The sequence below is a fragment of the Vicia villosa genome, linkage group LG6 (assembly GCF_029867415.1).
Source record: "Vicia villosa cultivar HV-30 ecotype Madison, WI linkage group LG6, Vvil1.0, whole genome shotgun sequence".
Lineage (NCBI taxonomy): Eukaryota > Viridiplantae > Streptophyta > Magnoliopsida > Fabales > Fabaceae > Vicia > Vicia villosa.
Window position 1 is genome coordinate 139,342,140 of NC_081185.1, and position 18,712 is coordinate 139,360,851.

An 18,712-nucleotide genomic window follows, 5' to 3' on the forward strand; every position below is an offset into this window, starting at 1 on the left:
AACAACATCTGTCAGAGGGAAGAAATATGGATTAGTCATCGTTGATTATTATAGCCGCTGGACGTGGGTAAAGTTCTTGAAACACAAGGATGAGTCTCATTCAGTGTTCTTTGAATTCTGCACTCAGATCCAATCTGAGAAAGAGTATAAAATCATAAAGGTCAGAAGTGATCATGGTGGCGAATTTGAGAACAGATTCTTTGAGGAGTTCTTCAAAGAAAATGGTATTGCCCATGATTTCTCTTGTCCTAGAACTCCACAGCAAAATGGAGTTGTAGAGCGAAAGAATAGGACTCTACAAGAAATGGCCAGAACCATGATCAATGAAACCAATATGGCTAAGCATTTCTGGGCAGAAGCAATAAACACTGCATGCTATATTCAGAATAGAATCTCTATCAGACATATTCTAAATAAGACTCCTTATGAATTGTGGAAGAACAGAAAGCCCAACATTTCATATTTCCATCCTTTTGGATGTGTATGTTTTATTCTGAATACTAAAGATCATCTTGGTAAGTTTGATTCCAAAGCACAAAAATGTTTCCTTCTTGGATATTCTGAACGCTCTAAAGGCTACAGAGTATACAATACTGAAACATTGATTGTAGAAGAATCAATCAATATCAGGTTTGATGATAAGCTTGGTCTTGAAAAACCAAAGCAGGTTGAGAATTTTGCAGATTTTGATATTGATATATCAGAAGTTGAAGAATTAAGAAGCAAAGCTGCAGAAGCTGGCAGTCTCAGAAGCAATGGATCAGAAGATCAAGTTGCTGCATCTTTAGAGAATCTTAGGATTTCCGAAGAACCAACAATCAGAAGATCACCTAGACTTGCTTCAACTCATTCAGAAGATGTGATCCTTGGAAAGAAAGATGATCCCATCAGAACAAGGGCATTCCTTAAGAACAATGCAGAATGTCAATTAGGTCTTGTTTCTTTGATCGAGCCAACTTCTGTTGATCAAGCTCTAGAAGATCCAGACTGGATAATTGCCATGCAAGAAGAACTAAATCAGTTTACAAGGAATGATGTATGGGACTTGGTTCCTAGACCAAAAGGATTTAACATCATCGGTACTAAGTGGGTTTTCAGAAACAAGCTAAGTGAGAAAGGTGAAGTGGTAAGAAACAAAGCCAGACTGGTTGCTCAGGGTTATAGTCAACAAGAAGGGATTGATTATACAGAAACCTTTGCACCAGTGGCCAGGTTAGAATCTATTCGTCTATTAATTTATTTTGCCACTCAACACAACATCACTCTTTATCAGATGGATGTCAAGAGTGCCTTCTTAAATGGTTATATAGATGAAGAAGTTTATGTTCACCAACCTCCTGGTTTTGAAGACTCCATGTCTCCAAATCATGTTTTCAAATTAAAGAAATCATTATACGGATTGAAATAAGCTCCCAGAGCTTGGTATGAACGTTTGAGTTCTTTCCTTCTGGAAAATGATTTCACTAGAGGAAAAGTGGACACTACTCTCTTTTGTAAAACATTTAAAAAGGATATTTTAATTTTTAAAGTATATGTTGATGATATTATCTTTGGAACATCTAATGCTACACTTGGAAAGGAGTTTGCTGAGTCTATGCAGGCTGAATTCGAAATGAGCATGATGGGAGAACTCAAGTATTTCCTTGGGATTCCAATCAACCAAACTTCCGATGGAACCTATGTTCATCAAACGAAGTATGTGAAAGAACTTCTGAAGAAGTTTAATCTTTCTGAAAGCAAAGAAGCCAAAACTCCTATGCATCCAACATGTGTACTGGTTTACAGAAGATCTAAAGACTACAACTTAGTAGGATTCTGTGATGCTGACTATGCTGGAGATAGAATAGAAAGAAAGAGCACTTCTGGAAGTTGTCAATTTCTTGGAAGTCATCTGATCTCATGGTACAGCAAGAAGCAAGCTACTATTGCCCTCTCAACAACAGAAGCAGAATATGTTGCTGCTGCTGGTTGTAGCACACAAATGCTCTGGATGAGAAGTCAGCTGGAAGATTATCAGATATATGAGAGTAACATTCCTATTTTCTGTGATAATACTTCTGCTATATGTTTATCTAAGAATCCTATTTTACATTCAAAAGCTAAACATATTGAGATTAAACATCATTTCATAAGGGACTATGTTCAGAAGGGTGTTATATCTTTAAACTTTGTGGATACAGACCATCAATGGGCTGATATCTTTACAAAACCCCTTGCTGAAGATAGGTTTAAGTTCATTTTGAAGAATATCAGTATGGATTTATGCCCAGAATGAGAAGATGAGAAGATCTTATGTATGAGTATCTTCTGAAATGAAATTGGATTTCTTTTATAAGAAGTTCTGATTGAAATCAATTAGAAATTGTGACTCAGTTATTAATAACGTTTCATTGTCTAAGTTGATTCAGAATCTCTTTAAAAGCAAAACAGCTGTAACTGGCTATCCAGATGGTAAACACGTGTTCACTATTTCTGGACAAGCGTGCGTGCAGTTGAGGGGACGTCTACTTAGGTAACTGTGCAAATCTCGTCTTTTGTCATTATTATCTCTCCTCACGTCACGTAACATTAAATGCTATCCATCATTTACTCTTTTTCAGTTTTCTTTTTATACTCTTCAAACGTTTCTTTTCCCTCTTATATTTCTCTCACTTTGCATTCAGTTTCTTTTTCGTTCTCTCTCTTTGCATTCATATCATAAACCCTAGCAGTTTTCAATATCTGCAACTTCATCATGAATCCATCGTCAAGCTCTGGAAATCAAGAAACTGATCGAAAACAAAAGAGAAAGGCAACCGATGAACCAGAAATCAAACCAAAAAGAGTTAAAATCTACTATGACCCTCTCAAGGTGAATCCCTTTGAAGCCATGATGTCTGGTAACTATTCTAGACGTCTGTATCAACCACTTGATAGTATCCCTGAATCACCACCCTCTTCACATTCTTCCACCACCTCTTCCTCCTCATTCATCCTTTCGGAACCACCTTCTTCACCATCTGATATCTCCTCTCCTTCAACCCATCCCTCAGATATTTCTTCATCTCTCTCACACCCTTTTCCCACCAGAACACCTAACCCCTACAGTGTTGTTTTTCCCGACTCCAGGTTCACTGTCAACCCTCCAACCCCTACCACTCAATCATTTCTGGAGCTTTTACATTCTGATGTAAATAGCTGGTTGGAGATTCTGGGTGCTGCTCACCTTAACCATCTGGATGAGTATGCTACATGCAACCTTTGGGATACCTTTCGTCAGGATTTTCTGGTTAGGGCTACAGACATTCAGAGAAGGATCATGTCTGAAGCACCTGGTGTTCGTGGTCTTCGGTTGGAAGTTGGTGAAAGCAGCTATCACCATCTCATCAGGAACAAAAGAGTTCTTGAAGAGAGGATACCTGCAGATGAGTTGGAAGAAGAAAATCCCTGCAGAGACATCGTGGTGTGGAGACCATGGTATCCTGTGCTGACTGGAGATTTTCAGTGGCTGTTTAAGTGGTTCAGAATGAACCCTTCTGAAAAAGCACCTCACATGGTCTTTCCAGTAGTGGTTTATCCTGCTGAAGTTGCTGGTCCTACTCCTCCAACAAACCTAGCAGCTATTCTTCAAGCGTTGGAAGTTGGAACTTCTGCGCTGCCTGAACCAGAATATGCTGAGGCTACTTCTGAGTCAGACTCAGATGTGGAGATGGAAGATGCACAAGCTGAAGACCTTCCCGAAGATCGCCCTGCTGAGATTGCTGTCCCTTTTGGCAGAAGTTCTGGTGCCTCTTCTTCTGGTGAAACCTCAGCTCTGATGGAGACCTTGGAAGCTCTTCATCAGAATCAAGCTATGTTGGCTTCTCGTTTGGACGCGCAAGAAGCAGCCAATGCTGAGTTTCGCTCTTTCATGGCAAGGCAAGCTACAAGCACTGACGGGAATCATGATGTTCTGGCGCGGATTTTGCGTAGGCTAGGGTCTTAGTCCTTTGGTCGTTGTAGTTCTCTTTCCTTGTTGCATTTGTTTTCCTGCATTCCTCTTTTGTAATCCTTCTTGTTGAAATCAATGAAAAGTTATTTATGTTTCTTTCCTTTTGTCTCTAGCTTTACATCTGAATCTTTTATGCTTTTTGATGTTATGACAAAAAGAAGGAGAAAATATATGATAAATGATCTGATTAATATTATCAGTTACCAAGTAAAAAGACTCCACATTTACTAACAGAACTTGCAAAGTTCTATGTTTTTAAGTTGTGTTGTTGCAGGAATCAAAGATTCAAGATCAACATAAGAAGCAACAGAATGATCAGAAAAAGCTCTTGGATTCTTGAAGCAAGCTGAGTGCTAGGAAGCTTCAGAATCAGAAGCAAGAAGGAAGAATGATCAGAAATAGCTCTTGGATTCTTGAAGCAAGCTGAGTGCTAGGAAGCTTCAGAATCAGAAGCAAGAAGGAAGAATGATCAGAAATTCTGATAATAGAATATGATCCAAATCATTGTCTATTTGCTCTGATACATTGTCTATTGGATCTGATATATTCTATATGGCTTATATGGCTCTGATACATATTTTGTGTTCTGATACACATTTTATGTTCTAACTCATTCATGCTGACTTTTGTCGTTTAGTTTTGTTCTGTAACATTTCAGGATGTAGAGATGCTCTGATGATGCTCTGGTACATTCAACAATGTTCTGATACAATCTAGCATGAAGTGATGTAAGAAGAAATTCAAAGCTCTGAAGCTATCCGAGGGAAGCAGAAATCAGAAGCTGTGAATGTTCTAAAGATCCAGAAAACTCAAGTTCTGAAGCTGTCCTAAATGGAAGCAGGAATCAGAAGCTGTGAATGTTCTGAAGATCAAAGAAATTCAAGTTCTGAAGCTGTCCTAAATGGAAGCAGGAATCAGAAGCTGTGAATGTTCTGAAGATCAAAGAAATTCAAGTTCTGAAGCTGTCCTAAATGGAAGCAGGAATCAGAAGCTGTGAGTGTTCTAGGGATCTAAAGAAATTCAAGTTCTGAAGCTGTCCAATGGAAGCAGAAGTCAGAAACTATGAATTATCAGAAGACAGAAGCTTATGTGATCGTCTCTACCGAAATAATCAGGGAAGTCTTTTATTATTAAAGTTCTTCGAGTATTTATTTCAGGGGGAGATTATTCATCTCAGGGGGAGATTGTTAATCTCAGGGGGAGACATATTCACATGCTTATGCTATAGCTGTGTAATTGTCTTTAGCCGTCTGCTCTTTCTGATCGCAAATTCATATCATTTATATATGTTTTTGTCATCATCAAAAAGGGGGAGATTGTTAGAACAAGATTTGTTCTGATCAATATTCTTAGTTTTGATGATAACAAGGATATGAATTTTGTGTGAGATAATGTGGTACTCTAATACATTGCAATTTCCCTTTCAGAAAATATATAAAGAGTATGCACAAATCAGCGCTCAGAAGCTTTGTCTCAGAAGGTTCAGCATGCAACATCAGAACATGGTCTGGCAAGACATCAGAAGATGGTCAAGGCAGAATCAGAACATGGGTCTATGGAAGCATCAGAAGAACTTGAGATCAGAAGCAGAAGCACTGAAGTTCTCTTGGTATCACGCTCAGAAGCACTTCAAGGTCAGAAGACAAGAAGATGCTATGCACCAAGCTGTTTGACTCTGATGATATTCAAATATTTTATTCACAAGCATCAGATCAGAAGAAAGTACATGTGGCAGGCTACGCTGACTGACAAAAGGAACGTTGGAAGCTATTAAAGGCAACGTCAGTAGACACAGCGTGAACAAGGCTCGAGGTAGTTGACAAAAGCGTGAAACATTAAATGCAATGCTGTACGGAATACGCAAAGCATTAAATGCGCCCAACGGTCATCTTCTCAAACGCCTATAAATATGAAGTTCTGATGAGAAGCAAGGTTACCAATTCTGAACGAAATTATTCTGAAAGACTTGCTGAAACGCTGTTCAAATTCAAAGCTCAGAAACTTCATCTTCATCAAAGCTCACTACATTGCTGTTGTAATATATTAGTGAGATTAAGCTTAAACGTTAAGAGAAATATCACTGTTGTGATTATAGCTTTTCAGAAGCATTTGTAATACTCTTAGAATTGATTACATTAATTTGTAAGTAACTAGAGTGATCAAGTGTTGATCAGGATACTCTAGGAAGTCTTAGCTTGTGTCTAAGCAGTTGTAATTAGAGTGATCACGTGGTGGTCAGGATACTCTAAGAAAGTCTTAGCTTGTGTCTAAGCATTTGTTCCTGGAGTGATCAGGTTGTGATCAGGATACTCTAGAAGACTTAGTCGCAGACTAAGTGGAAAACCATTGTAATCTGTTGCGATTAGTGGATTAAATCCTCAGGTGAGGTAAATCACTCCGCGGGGGTGGACTGGAGTAGTTTAGTTAACAACGAACCAGGATAAAAATAAATGTGCAATTTATTTTTATCGATTCAAGTTTTTAAGACTACACTTATTCAAACCCCCCCTTTCTAAGTGTTTTTCTATCCTTCAAAAACTTATAGTCTCATATTCACCTCAACAAAATGGTATGTCTGAGAGAAAGAATCGCACAGTTATGTAGATGGCTAGGTTGATGCTCAAGGAGAAGGGACTACCTAACACATTATGGGCTGAAGCAGTCTACATACTCAACAGATGTCCAACTGAGGCAGTACAAGATAAGACTCCAATTGATGTTTGAAATGGGAAGAAGCCATTAGCAAAGCACCTAAGGGTCTTTGGATTTATATGCTACATTCATAGTCCATACGTGAATAGGCATAAGCTTGAAGACAAGACTATACGAGGTATCTTTCCATGGTAAAAAACTCATCATCTGTCGAGATGTTGAAGTTGATTAGTGTACTTCTTGAAATTGGGAGGAAGAAAAATTGGAAAAGAACATCCTTATACCAACTCAACTACCTCAAGAAGAACCTGAGGAAGAAGACCCAGGTGAACCTTCTTCGCCTCCACCATAATAACAAGAATAGTAACTATCATCATCAAAGTCTACTCTAAGACAAGTAATATCTTTGGTGGACATATATGAAACATGCAACATGGTCATACTTGAACTTAGAAGCTTTGAAGAAGCATCAAAGGAGGAAGTATGGGTCAAGGCAATGGAAAAAGAGATAAAGGTGATCGAGAAAAACGACACATGTGAGTTAGTAAATCGTCCCCTGGAAAAGATATCATTGGGGTTAAGTGGGTCTATAAGACAAAGCTCAACCTTGATGGCACCACACAAAAACATAAGGTGAGGCTAGTAACTAAGGATTAGTCATAGCAACCTGGGATTGACTATAATGAGACATTTGTACCAGTAGCTCATCTTGATACCATAAGAGCTCTAATTTCTCTTGCGGCACAAAAAGGATGGGGTATCCATTAACTAGATGTAAAATATTCCTTCCTCAACGACGTACTTGAAGAAGATATATATGTGGAGCATCCACAAGGTTTCATGTCTGAAGGCGAAGAAAGAAAAGTGTTAAGACTAAGAAAAACACTCTATGGTTTGAAGCAAAATCTCAATTAAACTTCTTCCTTAACCACAAGTTTCACGCAACAAAATCTCGATTAAACTACTTACTTAATCACAAGTTTATCAAACCAATCACAATACTTATTAGCACAATTATGCGCTTCTCATTTCTTTTTGTTTTTCAAACTTTTTCACATTTTTTGTTTCTTTTTCTTTTCTTTTTTTTTTTTTCACAATTTCTTTTCTTTTCTTTTTATATCCAACCTTATAGCAACAAACAAATGAGTACATAATCATTTCTCTCCCCAACTTAAATTCAACCACATCATAATATGAATACTCCCTAATTTCTAAGGCAAGGCAAATATTCATATAACAACACAGGGTTGAAGGTTAAAGAAAAAAAGATCAAAATCCATGCAAAAAGGAGAACTAAATACTCATAGACAAGCATCAAGTTCAAAAGAAACAATGAGATTGACAAAAAGCTCAAAGGGGTTAACAAATGATCACACATTCACAAGGTGAATTGACTATTTCGTTAAGGTGGTTGTGCCCAAAATGAAAGAAATTCCTTGATCATTTTCATGCTTTCATACAATCAACATAAATAAAATATTAAGCATAATAAAATCCAGTTAAAACAAAGATTGTGGCCTCTAGCATATATGAACAATGGAAAGGTTCCTCGCATTTATGGTTTGGGAACTAAAGTGATTCAATCAACAAGCTTCCTCGCATTTATGACATGGTAATTGTACAAATGAAACGTTTCATAAACATGTTATGTTATAGAAAGCGATAAATGTGTACCTTGTATAACACAACTTCAAAAATAATATTCTACCATACATCCGCACGTTGATACACTCAAGCTTTGGAAAATCACCTCAAAAATCTTCGATTACCGGACCAAAATTTGAGTCCAAACAACCAACAAAAGAATTAGAAAAACAAAAATATTATCTACTACTAATTAGCCTTGGTGAAAGTGGGAAAACGGCGGGAATTAAGGGGAATAGGAATCCCACTGATACAAAGCAAAAAATTCTGAATTTTTCTGTGCTTGCTAAGCGATGATAGCAAAAACCATAATAGAATTTGATCTTAAGCCACGCTCCATTTTACCTAAATAACCAAAAGTTACAACCGTTGGGGTGCCTCCCAACAAGCGCTTATTTTACGTCGTTAGCTCGACGTCTTTATTATTTTTAGTGCCCGGGAAGTAACCTCCTCTAATAATGCCATGGTGAGTCTCACTGCGCAAACTTAAAGAAAGTGTATTAACCAAAACACTCAACAAACATTACAAGTACAAAAGTATAAAACACTTACACCAACATAAAAAAACCAAAGTGTACAATTATGTACACAAACAAACACATATGCACAAGTATGAAACACATACAACTATTATCATACAAATAAGAAAAATTGGTGAATGTTGGATACATAAGTTGAAAAGTGAAGATTCATAATTAAAGAGCTAATTCGAGTTCAACTTGTTTCACCAACATTTACGAGCAAAAGTATACTTATATGTAACATAATATATACAAGTAAACATGAACAGGTGAAATTATACAAGCATATACAATATATACGATACACACAAAGCTTAGAACCACGGAAACTATTGCAATGTAATCCTAAACAAAACTATCCCCGGCAGCGACGCCATTTTGTTGAAGTTGTATAGGGCAAGCAACGAAAGATTTGGAAATATTTATCCGGGAATTATCGTGTCCACAGAGATGGTCATTAGAATGCCATTTAACAGTTTCTATGTTTTTGAGCTCGGGTTAAAGTAAACAGAAAGTAAAAAGATATAAACAGGAAAAATAAATACACATTCTTACGAGGTAATAACTTATCAAGTGTGCAAATATACTCACTCTTCACAAACTTAAACATATCGTTCAGTTGCACTCAACCTACATTACTCGTCATTACCATCACGTGTCTCCCACATTAGTGTTCATCTCTGAAGCACCTAAGAGACCATCTCACAACCAAGGTTATCTCTAACGCAAAGTTGCGAGAACATGTGTACAGCGATCTCTCGCGCGCAACTCGAACACGGAAGCATTAAGCTTTGACACTCAAGTGATTTTCAGCTCTAAATCCATCTCTAGAAATTAGAAACTATAAGATATACATCCCTAATCAGGATCCCTGAAGTTTATCTCTAAAGCAACACAAACCCCAAACATAAATGCAAAAAGATTAGAGAAAATAACAATAGCAATTTATAAATCAAATTTTATACAATGCCATGAGCGAAAAATATACATAAGATTCGAGTAAATATACAAATAAAATCCAACACAAGGAAAATACACAAAGATGAGAAGAGATAAATCGAACATCTCGCGGGTTGTCAACTCCAATTGGTGAGCAATCCACCTCCGATCATCCAAATGTACAAATTAGTGTTGTTTTCTAAGCTAATCCTAACCTAAGAAGGAAGTTGATGGAGTTGGGACACAAAAACCCCCAAAACCATAACCTAGAAATGTTACAAATGAAAGAATATAAAGAAAAATCTGCGCAGGCTCGCTAAGCGAGTTAGTCTGGTTAAGCAAGCTACACTTTATTCCTAAAATATCTAGTACAATAAAGGAAATCTCGCCATGAAGCATCTATTGTTGAGAGATATATTGCAGAGGAAGCTATTGAGTTTTGCTCTGACTATATGTCAGAAGCGGAAACAATAGGAATTCCTAAGTCTCGCCATGAAGGAAGATGTGCAGGTAAGGGTACACGAGGTTTAAAACTTAAGAGCATGGGACGTGCAGAAGTACTTCAAGCACAGTTGTATATATTGAATAACACTGATGAGGTTCAACCTTACCTTTCTGCTCATAAAGTCATTGTCAAGGGAAAAAATTCTAGAGTGAATGAAAAGTGGTTGATGAATGAGCATAACAAGAGTTTTTTAAAGTGGTTTAAAGAAACCATTTTAAATGAAAATTCAGCTTCTGTTACATTAAAATGGCTATCAAGGGAGCCTAACTTTGATGTCTTAACTTGGTCTGGTTATGATATCAATAATTTTTCATTTTATACAAAGACTCAGGATGACAAAAGCACCGTACAAAATAGTGGGGTTATGGTCGTAGCTGAGTCCATGCACTTTTCTAGTTCAAAAGATAAAAATCCAATTATGGCATCCATCCCTTATTTTGGAATCATTGAAGAGATTTGGGAAGTTGATTTCATTAAATTTAAAGTGCCTGTTTTTAAATGTAAATGGATTGACATAAACAGTGGTGTCAAAATTGATGAATTTGGTTTTACCTTGGTTGACCTTGAAAAGGCAGCTTATACGGACGAGCCCTTCATTATGGCATCTCAAGCAAAACAAGTGTTTTATGTTCGTGATCCTTCTAACAAAAAGTGGTCAGTGGTTCTTCAAGGTAAAAATATGCATGAGCCTAATGAGAGTGTAGATTCAACCCTAGATATTTTTGAGAGTCCTTTTTCTCAACGGATTCCTACTTCTAGTGAGGAAACTATAGCAGACGATGTGTATGCCACTCGGAATGATCATGAAGAAGGGATATGGGAAAATGTCTAATTATGAAAATCTTTGAAAATAGTTTATATGCATATATGGTACATTTTAGTTTATCAAGAATTTTTCTTTGATTCTTAACTTTTGTTTTAATCCATATATGAATTTTTTTTCATTATTAATATGTTTTTTTTAATGCAGGCACATGGATGATCCATCAGCTCCTTCACCAAGCAACAATGTTACTCAACCTACCAAAAAGAGGGGTAGACGTGGCACACGAATGAAACAGTTGTGTCTACGTGAGAATGGTGTAAAAATACCAATTGATTTTGATCCAAGGACCAAAATACCTTTAGGGGAAAACAGAAAAAAGTTCAAGAGTCATGTGGGTTCCATTGCTCGAAACAAAGTTAGCATTTTGGAGGAATATTGGGATAATGTAAATTCAAAAGTGAAAGATCAAATTTGGGATGATATCATGGTATAAGATTAATAATTCTTACAGAATGTATTACTTAAATGTATTATTTTCACACACCAACTATTTTATTTGTTATGTGATGTAGGAACAATGGGAAATCCGTGATACTGATATTGGAGTATTGAAAAGCAAATGGATTTCCTATGCGGGTGAGCGTTGGAGGGCATTTAAAACAGCCCTAACAAGGAGATATTTAAATGACGGGGAATTAAGTGACACATCTCCACTTGAAAAGTATCCTTTTCTTGATGAGGAAATATGGCAGAAGTTTATTAAGATGCGAGAGGATCCTTCCTTTCTGGTTAGTTGGACTTGAGATTCCGTTTATCAATCAAGTTTATTTTTAGCATTTCATTTAATTGGTGTGTTATTTATAATAGGAGAAAAGAAAGAGGGGGAAAATTGTCCAGGCTTGTAACAAATACCCACACATCATGTCTCGTGGGGGATATGAGTTGATTGAAGAAAAGATGATGCAAGAGAAAATTAAACAAAGACAAGAGTCAGCTGGAGATTCCCTACCTACACCTCCATCTCCACCAAAACGCCATGAGAAATGGATAAGAGGCCGAACAAAACCATCGGGAGAGTACACATCAAAAGAAACACAACTTGTTGCCGATAAAATTGTAAGTAAATGTATACCATAGATCTTTTGTTAGGTATATATGATAGTATTTTTTGTTGCAATGAAATGAATTTGCTTAGATAATTTTTTCTTCGATTCAGCCCGATTAAAATAAAGTATGCATTAGTGGAGAATGGCAAGGGTTGTTTTACATATCCCCACCATACCAACAATAGAAATAGATTTTACTTTATTATCACAATCACTACATAACAAAAATTTATCACCATGATACAATAAGTTTTTGTTATAGTGGAGAATGGTTTCGAGTTCATGTTTCTATACAAATGTTGCAATTGGAAAATGGTTTGATAAAGTGAATTAACTTCAACTGATTTTTGTTATAGTGGAGAATGGTTTCGAGTAAATGTTTCTTTTCGAGGCAACACTGAAAGTGTAGTATCTTCCACTAATCTCAGTTACAGCTAGTGAAATATGTTTTATCATTTTTTAATATGTTTAGTATTACTAACACTTTTACATGCAATGTTAATATATTGTTATTTGGTGGGTTTGGAGAAAATGTGAGAATTTTCTCTTCAAAAAGACATCTTAGTGTAAAGCCAGTAGAGGTCTATTGAGTAACAAACACATGAATGGTGTAAGCAGCCATTTTCAAAAGATAATTTTGTTTGAGTTGTCGAGATGTGCTGGATGTTTCCTCTAAAATAATATACATAAATAACAAGGAGATAGGTAATGTTAATAGTACAGGTAGGAGAAAAGATTATAAATAAATGGAAGTCAAGGCTATTGTAGATGTCTCACTCCTTCCACATTCAAGTTCCAAGCTCCTTCTGCTATTTCATGATACATCTTATTCCATTCCTAGTTTGAGTACCCAAAGAAAAACCATTAACCGGCAACTGGTTGATTTGCTGATTTCAGCTCCTCAATTTTACTAATTGTCACTATGTGATAAAGGAAGTAGGTTCCGGTACCAGCTTAGATGCTTATTAATGATGAGACCTTGAAATCTAGTTATTCGATTGGCTGCCACAATGAGAATCTTGGATCCATCAAATGCATTACTAATCTATTTAAACTTATGACTAGTAGAGTTTCAAATTATTTAAGTTATTCTGTACTGTTACTAATTTAAATAGTTATTATGTATTGTTACTAATTTTAAACTTCATATGCTATAGAATTAAAATCATGGTTTAGGATGTATATTTCTATGGAATATTTATTCTGTACTGTTACTAATTTAAATCATGGTTTATATTGATGATATAAACGTGACATTGACTAGTTATTCTGTACTGTTACTAATTTTACTCATATTGTTCTCATAATGTTGCTATTATTGTTGTAGGATTCTCTAGTTCAAAAAGCAACTGAAGGAAGCTTTGTTCCTCAAGGACGTCAAGATATCTTAACAGAAGCAATTGGGCGACCTGAACACCCTGGACGTGTTCGTGGTGTTGGTCGAGGTGTGGGAATCCGACAATATTTTGGTCCACGTCCTCATGATGTTGCCTCTACCTCACATGTTTTAAATAGTACACAAATAGAGGCCATAAAATTAAAGCTTACAGAGGAGATTCGAGAACAAGTGATGCGGGACATATCGTCAATGTCGGCTTTCTCTCAACAATATCCAAATTTCCCGGTTTGTTCTCCTAATACTACCAAACGTGCAAGCACGAATGGTAGTTGTTCAACAATGCCACATATACAAGAGGATGAGGAGGATATCCCTGAAGAGTATGAATTATATGTTGATAAGAAACATCATGTAGTGGCATATGCAAATGTCTATAATTTAGGACCCACCATACATAATCAATTGTTAGATAATGATATGGCAAGGGTGGCGGTAACCAAAGTGATAGATTCCAATGTTCAAGTCCCTATGCCCACAGATGAGGTGACAAAGGTTGGTGAGGCCCTCAACAATTTCATTCAATGGCCGAAAAGACTATTGCGTCTTATTACTAATAAGGTATTTAATATTTGCGTCCATTTCTATTTCAATATAAAATGACTATCTTACTATGTCTTATATTTTGTCTTAATTGTTTAGGATGTTGAAGGCAATAAAATAGATGCCTGCCCATCTAAAAGGCTAGAACCTGAAAACACCGGCGCTGAAAAATTGATGTTAAAGATAATGTCGCGGAAAGAGGATTTGAAGTTCAAGTTGGAAAGGGATGATTTTTTTTATCTACCCATCAAAGATATTATGGAGTTGTGTATGAAGACACAAGATTTACGCATCTCTATTCTACGTATATGGGTAGTGTAAGTACATTTCTACCTCATTTTTACTATTGGATTTTTCATATATTTCATCCACGATGATTGTTTTACTCGATAAAAATTGTTGGGATTTATGTGATTTTCATACTCTACTCTCTCAAATTTTCTGTATTCTTACAGTGCTATTTGTTAGTTGTTTAATGCATGTATTTCCAGTTTAAGGCTTCTGTGAGCTTTAGGAAAATTTGAATTATAGTTTGATTTGATTTTATATGTGAGATTTAAACTTCTGGCTTTTCTATGCTTTATGTGATAGGTTGATACGATATATTTAGAATTTGGAAATTGTTGGCTTTTGTATGCTTTATGTGAAGTGCAACCTTTGTCCTTGGATGGAAATTAGAAGTTCTAATCCACTTGGGATATTTTACTAATAAAGATTGGATTCTGGGAAATATTTTAGAATTTGATTATTAGCCACTTTTTGATTGTTAGCCACTTGGAATTTGATTGTTAGCCACTTTTTTATGGTGTGCATTTATTCCATGTTGATATGTTATTTATCTAAATTTGGTGTTTGACTTTAGGTATATAAAACACCTTTGTACTCAGTTGGACAAGACTGACTTGTATGGTTTCATTGATCCAAATTTCAATCAACCACAAAATGACCGAGCTAGTTCTCAGTCTCACATAACTGAAAAGCTGTTTGAGAATGACAAAGAATGTTTTTTTGTACCATACCTCAACAAGTAAGTGTATTTGATCTTCATAATATTTTTTAGTAAATTAGTTTTGTTAGGTAATCACATATATTAGAAATAATTGAAGTTGATTCATTTAATTTTTGTTTCCCATGAAATGTAGTCATCATTGGCAATTACTCATTATTGAGCCAAAAAAACAAAATGTAGTCTTCCTATGTTCGATGGGGTTGAAGCCAGATAAAAACATTGTTTTTATTGTTGATTCGTAAGTATAATTTATTTCCTTACATATAATTTATGATGTTTTAGAAGGCAAATTTAATGAATATATTTTATTATCGTAGAGCCATAGATGGATATAATAGGTTGAAAGGTTCGAGAAAACAGAGAAAGCCAACATGGACCATTAATCTCAAAGTAAGTTAATAATTTCATAACTAATTTAAAGTTTATTAATAAATTTTGTATATGTTATTTATTTATTGTAATTTATGATAATTGTAGTGCCAAAGACAATCTTTCCATTATGAGTGTGGCTATTATATTATGATACATATGTTGAACATTGTATCAGCTGGAATTGTTAATACATGGAATCAGGTATGTTACAAAAAAAATAATTATGTGTCAATTGTTTTCTTTAATGTTAATACAATATTCTAATATTTTTAAATATTTATTCAGATATTTGGAGATTCAACGCCATTTCATGATGATGACGTTACAAATGTTCAAGAACGTTGTGCAAATTTTATTTTAGAATTCATTTGAAGTAACTTGGTCGGTGCTTTATTTTTGTGCTTCTTTTGTAAGCATCATAGTTTGTTTAGCTTTGCTTAGACTAGCTAGTATTTTGATACTACTTTAGTTAGGTTTTGGCAAGAGTTATTTTGTTCAATGGTACTGATTGTGACATAGTTTCACGAATATTTTAAAATTGATGGAATTTATTTAAAAATTTGTTCCATGGTACAATTTGTATTATGGTTGTGTATGAAGTTTTTGATTAGTATTTGGTTGTGATGAAATTTTTTATTATTCATAATTTATTGTATACTATTATCGAAGAAACAAGAATAAAAAAATCAGTTAAAAAGCGACACCGTGATTTTAAATCATAGCAATAGATTTAAAATAACATTACTAAATCAAGTGAGTTGATTTAAATTTGAGATTCTAAATCAGATCATGTAGATTTAAAAAACTGCATTACGTTTTAATCATTTTTTAAATGTGTCAAACCGATTTAAATACATATTTTTAAATCATATTGACCGATTTAATAAAATATTTTAAATCGGATCACACCTGATTTAAAATAAAAAACTTTCTAAATCGGTCGGTATTAAATCGAATCATCAGCTGATTTAAAAAGTCTTTTTTAACCGATTTAAAATGTGTTTTTTGTACTAGTGTGACTTTGCTAAGCGAGCTCTGGAAAACTCTTCTTCTCTGTTTGTGAATCTCCTTGAGCGCTTCAGCATGGCTAACCGAGCTTCTGCATAATTTCCATTATTTTGCTCCAAAACTACGTAATCGAAGCCGTGTCTTCGATACTTTATTCTCCGAGGCTCCGATATGCATCAATACCTATAAAACAAAGGAAAAAGTATCAAAAGGTATACAAAACAAATCAAAACTCAAGTATACGAATATTTACACAAAAATTGAGAGTTTATTATAAAAACCAAAAAAATAAAATCAATAAGTGCCACAAATACATACTCAAAATAACGATATTTTAGCACTTATCAAAGTTCCAACTGAAATAGAAGGGTAAACACATGTATTAAAAAAATGAGATACCAAGTACCAATAAGGGAAGGTTCTCGAATGTTGGATTTAATCTGAAAAAATTTATTCTAGCAAATATCTAAGATTTAAAAACTACTATTAGAAAACTGCATGATTCAGTACTTCACTTCGAGTATATATATATATACGAATTTCAAGAAAAATCATATAAAAAGGAAATCATCATGAGGCGCAGAGAAGTAATTCAACTTGTTAAGGGTGAGGAAAGAAACTCAAATACATCTCAAAGATCTCAATCATTTGAAGAAGAAGTGCGTGAAAAATCATCACCAGAAGGATCATACTAAAGACCAATTACAATCTAAGAATGATTGCTTGAAGTGCCAAAGTAAAAAAAGTCGTATGAAGAATAGGCGTATCAAAATCTCAATCAAAAATACGAAAATTGTGATGCATTATATGTGGAAGTTGAGACGACATATGAAGAGTTAATTGGAAAAATTTCTAGAGACTAATGCAAAAATTCTTGCAAAGGTTCTTTCAACACTTCATCAAGAGACTCTCATGAAGAATCTACAGAAAGACCAACGAAATATAAAGAAGAACATGTGTGTGCTTTAAATAAACTTTTGAAGCATATGACAATAAGGTAACATCTTTGACTTACAATTAAATGTTAAATTAAGTGTCAAGCATAGTAAAAAAATTGGTAAATTGGAAAGATTTATCATTGACTTCAAAGATCACATTAAAAATTTCTTAAAAATAATGATGAAATTATTGAAAATGAAATAGATGATATTAGAAGTAAATCTTTAGAAGCTAGAATATGTGAAATCTATAATTCATTGAAAATGAAGTTAGTAGTTTGCATGAAACCATAGGTATATTTATAAAGGGAAAAGATAATTTATATTTGATTTTATCTAATCAAAGGGCTTCATATAGTAAAATTTTATTAGGGTATCAACCAAATAAATCATTAATAGTATTTCTCATGATAAGAAAACCAGTCGTCCTATTTATAAATGCAGTCACTGTAATAAGTTGGGTCATCTAAAACCCTTCTCCTTCTCTATAATGCATAATTTAAGATGAATTAAATGGGATAACTCAAGACATCTTACATCTACTAACACAAAATGAATTAAGAAAAATTAGGTACCAGAAAAAAGTTGATTTGTTTTAAAGAAATGCTTAGCAACTTGAAGAGCTTAAATATCCTTTAAAAGTTTTACAAAGCATATGTCCGAAAGCCCCACCAAAGAAAGATGATTTTGATGGTTAAAAAGGTCTTTTGGAAAGTAGTTAAAAAGTCATATTTTATCTCAAAAAGGAATAATGTTATGGATCACCTCTCGAGTGAAGAGATTCAAAGGGATGATTTTTCTTCATATTTATCCATTATCTTCAATAGGGGAGATTTACAAAATTTCTGATAGAGAGTAAACTCGAAAAAAATTTGTTACTCCACTAACAAGTGTTTTTTAATTTTCTAGACTATTTTTTTTATTTTTGCTAATCTTTTTTTGTTAAGAAATAAAATATGTTAAGTAAAGGGGTGCGAAGGCAAAGGAAAAGAGGTGCAGCAACAAGAGCAAATTCCAAAAACCATCTCAGGCCCAAACAGACCCAGGAAGCTGAAAAACAGCATCTAATCAGGTAAACCTAATTTGATAATTAATTAGGCTTATTTTAAATTCAAATTCCACGCCACCTAATCGATTAACCTTAGTGGACTAAATGATTAGATAACCCTAGAGCTGTCGTCATCATCAATCAATCTATCAAAATCGATAGCAATCAATACCCTAATCGATTAAAGGCCCATTTAATATATTAGATCCTATAAATAGGTAAATCATTTTTCTCTACTCTCACCCCATCTCAAATCCATTCTTCATTTCATTTTCTCTATAGTCTTCTAGTTTTC

The 18,712-nt window shown here is 34.6% G+C and overlaps 1 protein-coding gene across 1 annotated transcript; it reads left to right on the forward strand.

The window, feature by feature from the left end:
• The first annotated feature begins 11,088 nt into the window (after positions 1-11,088).
• LOC131612541 (uncharacterized) lies at positions 11,089-16,008 on the forward strand. The gene is made up of 10 exons (XM_058884316.1): positions 11,089-11,484; positions 11,570-11,785; positions 11,865-12,113; positions 13,431-14,060; positions 14,142-14,359; positions 14,905-15,069; positions 15,185-15,289; positions 15,369-15,441; positions 15,529-15,624; positions 15,709-16,008. The coding sequence occupies exons 1-10, from the start codon at positions 11,206-11,208 to the stop codon at positions 15,793-15,795; spliced, it is 2,118 nt and encodes a 705-aa protein (XP_058740299.1). The 5' UTR covers positions 11,089-11,205; the 3' UTR covers positions 15,796-16,008.
• The last annotated feature ends 2,704 nt before the right edge of the window (positions 16,009-18,712 follow it).

Excerpts from the sequence above, each read along its gene's own strand:
- LOC131612541 (XM_058884316.1), top strand. The coding sequence starts at position 11,206 with ATGGATGATCCATCAGCTCCTTCACCAAGCAACAATGTTACTCAACCT. Across the intron at positions 14,061-14,141 it reads TGCGTCTTATTACTAATAAG|GATGTTGAAGGCAATAAAAT; the intron begins GTATTTAATATT and ends TTAATTGTTTAG. Across the intron at positions 15,070-15,184 it reads TTTGTACCATACCTCAACAA|TCATCATTGGCAATTACTCA; the intron begins GTAAGTGTATTT and ends CATGAAATGTAG.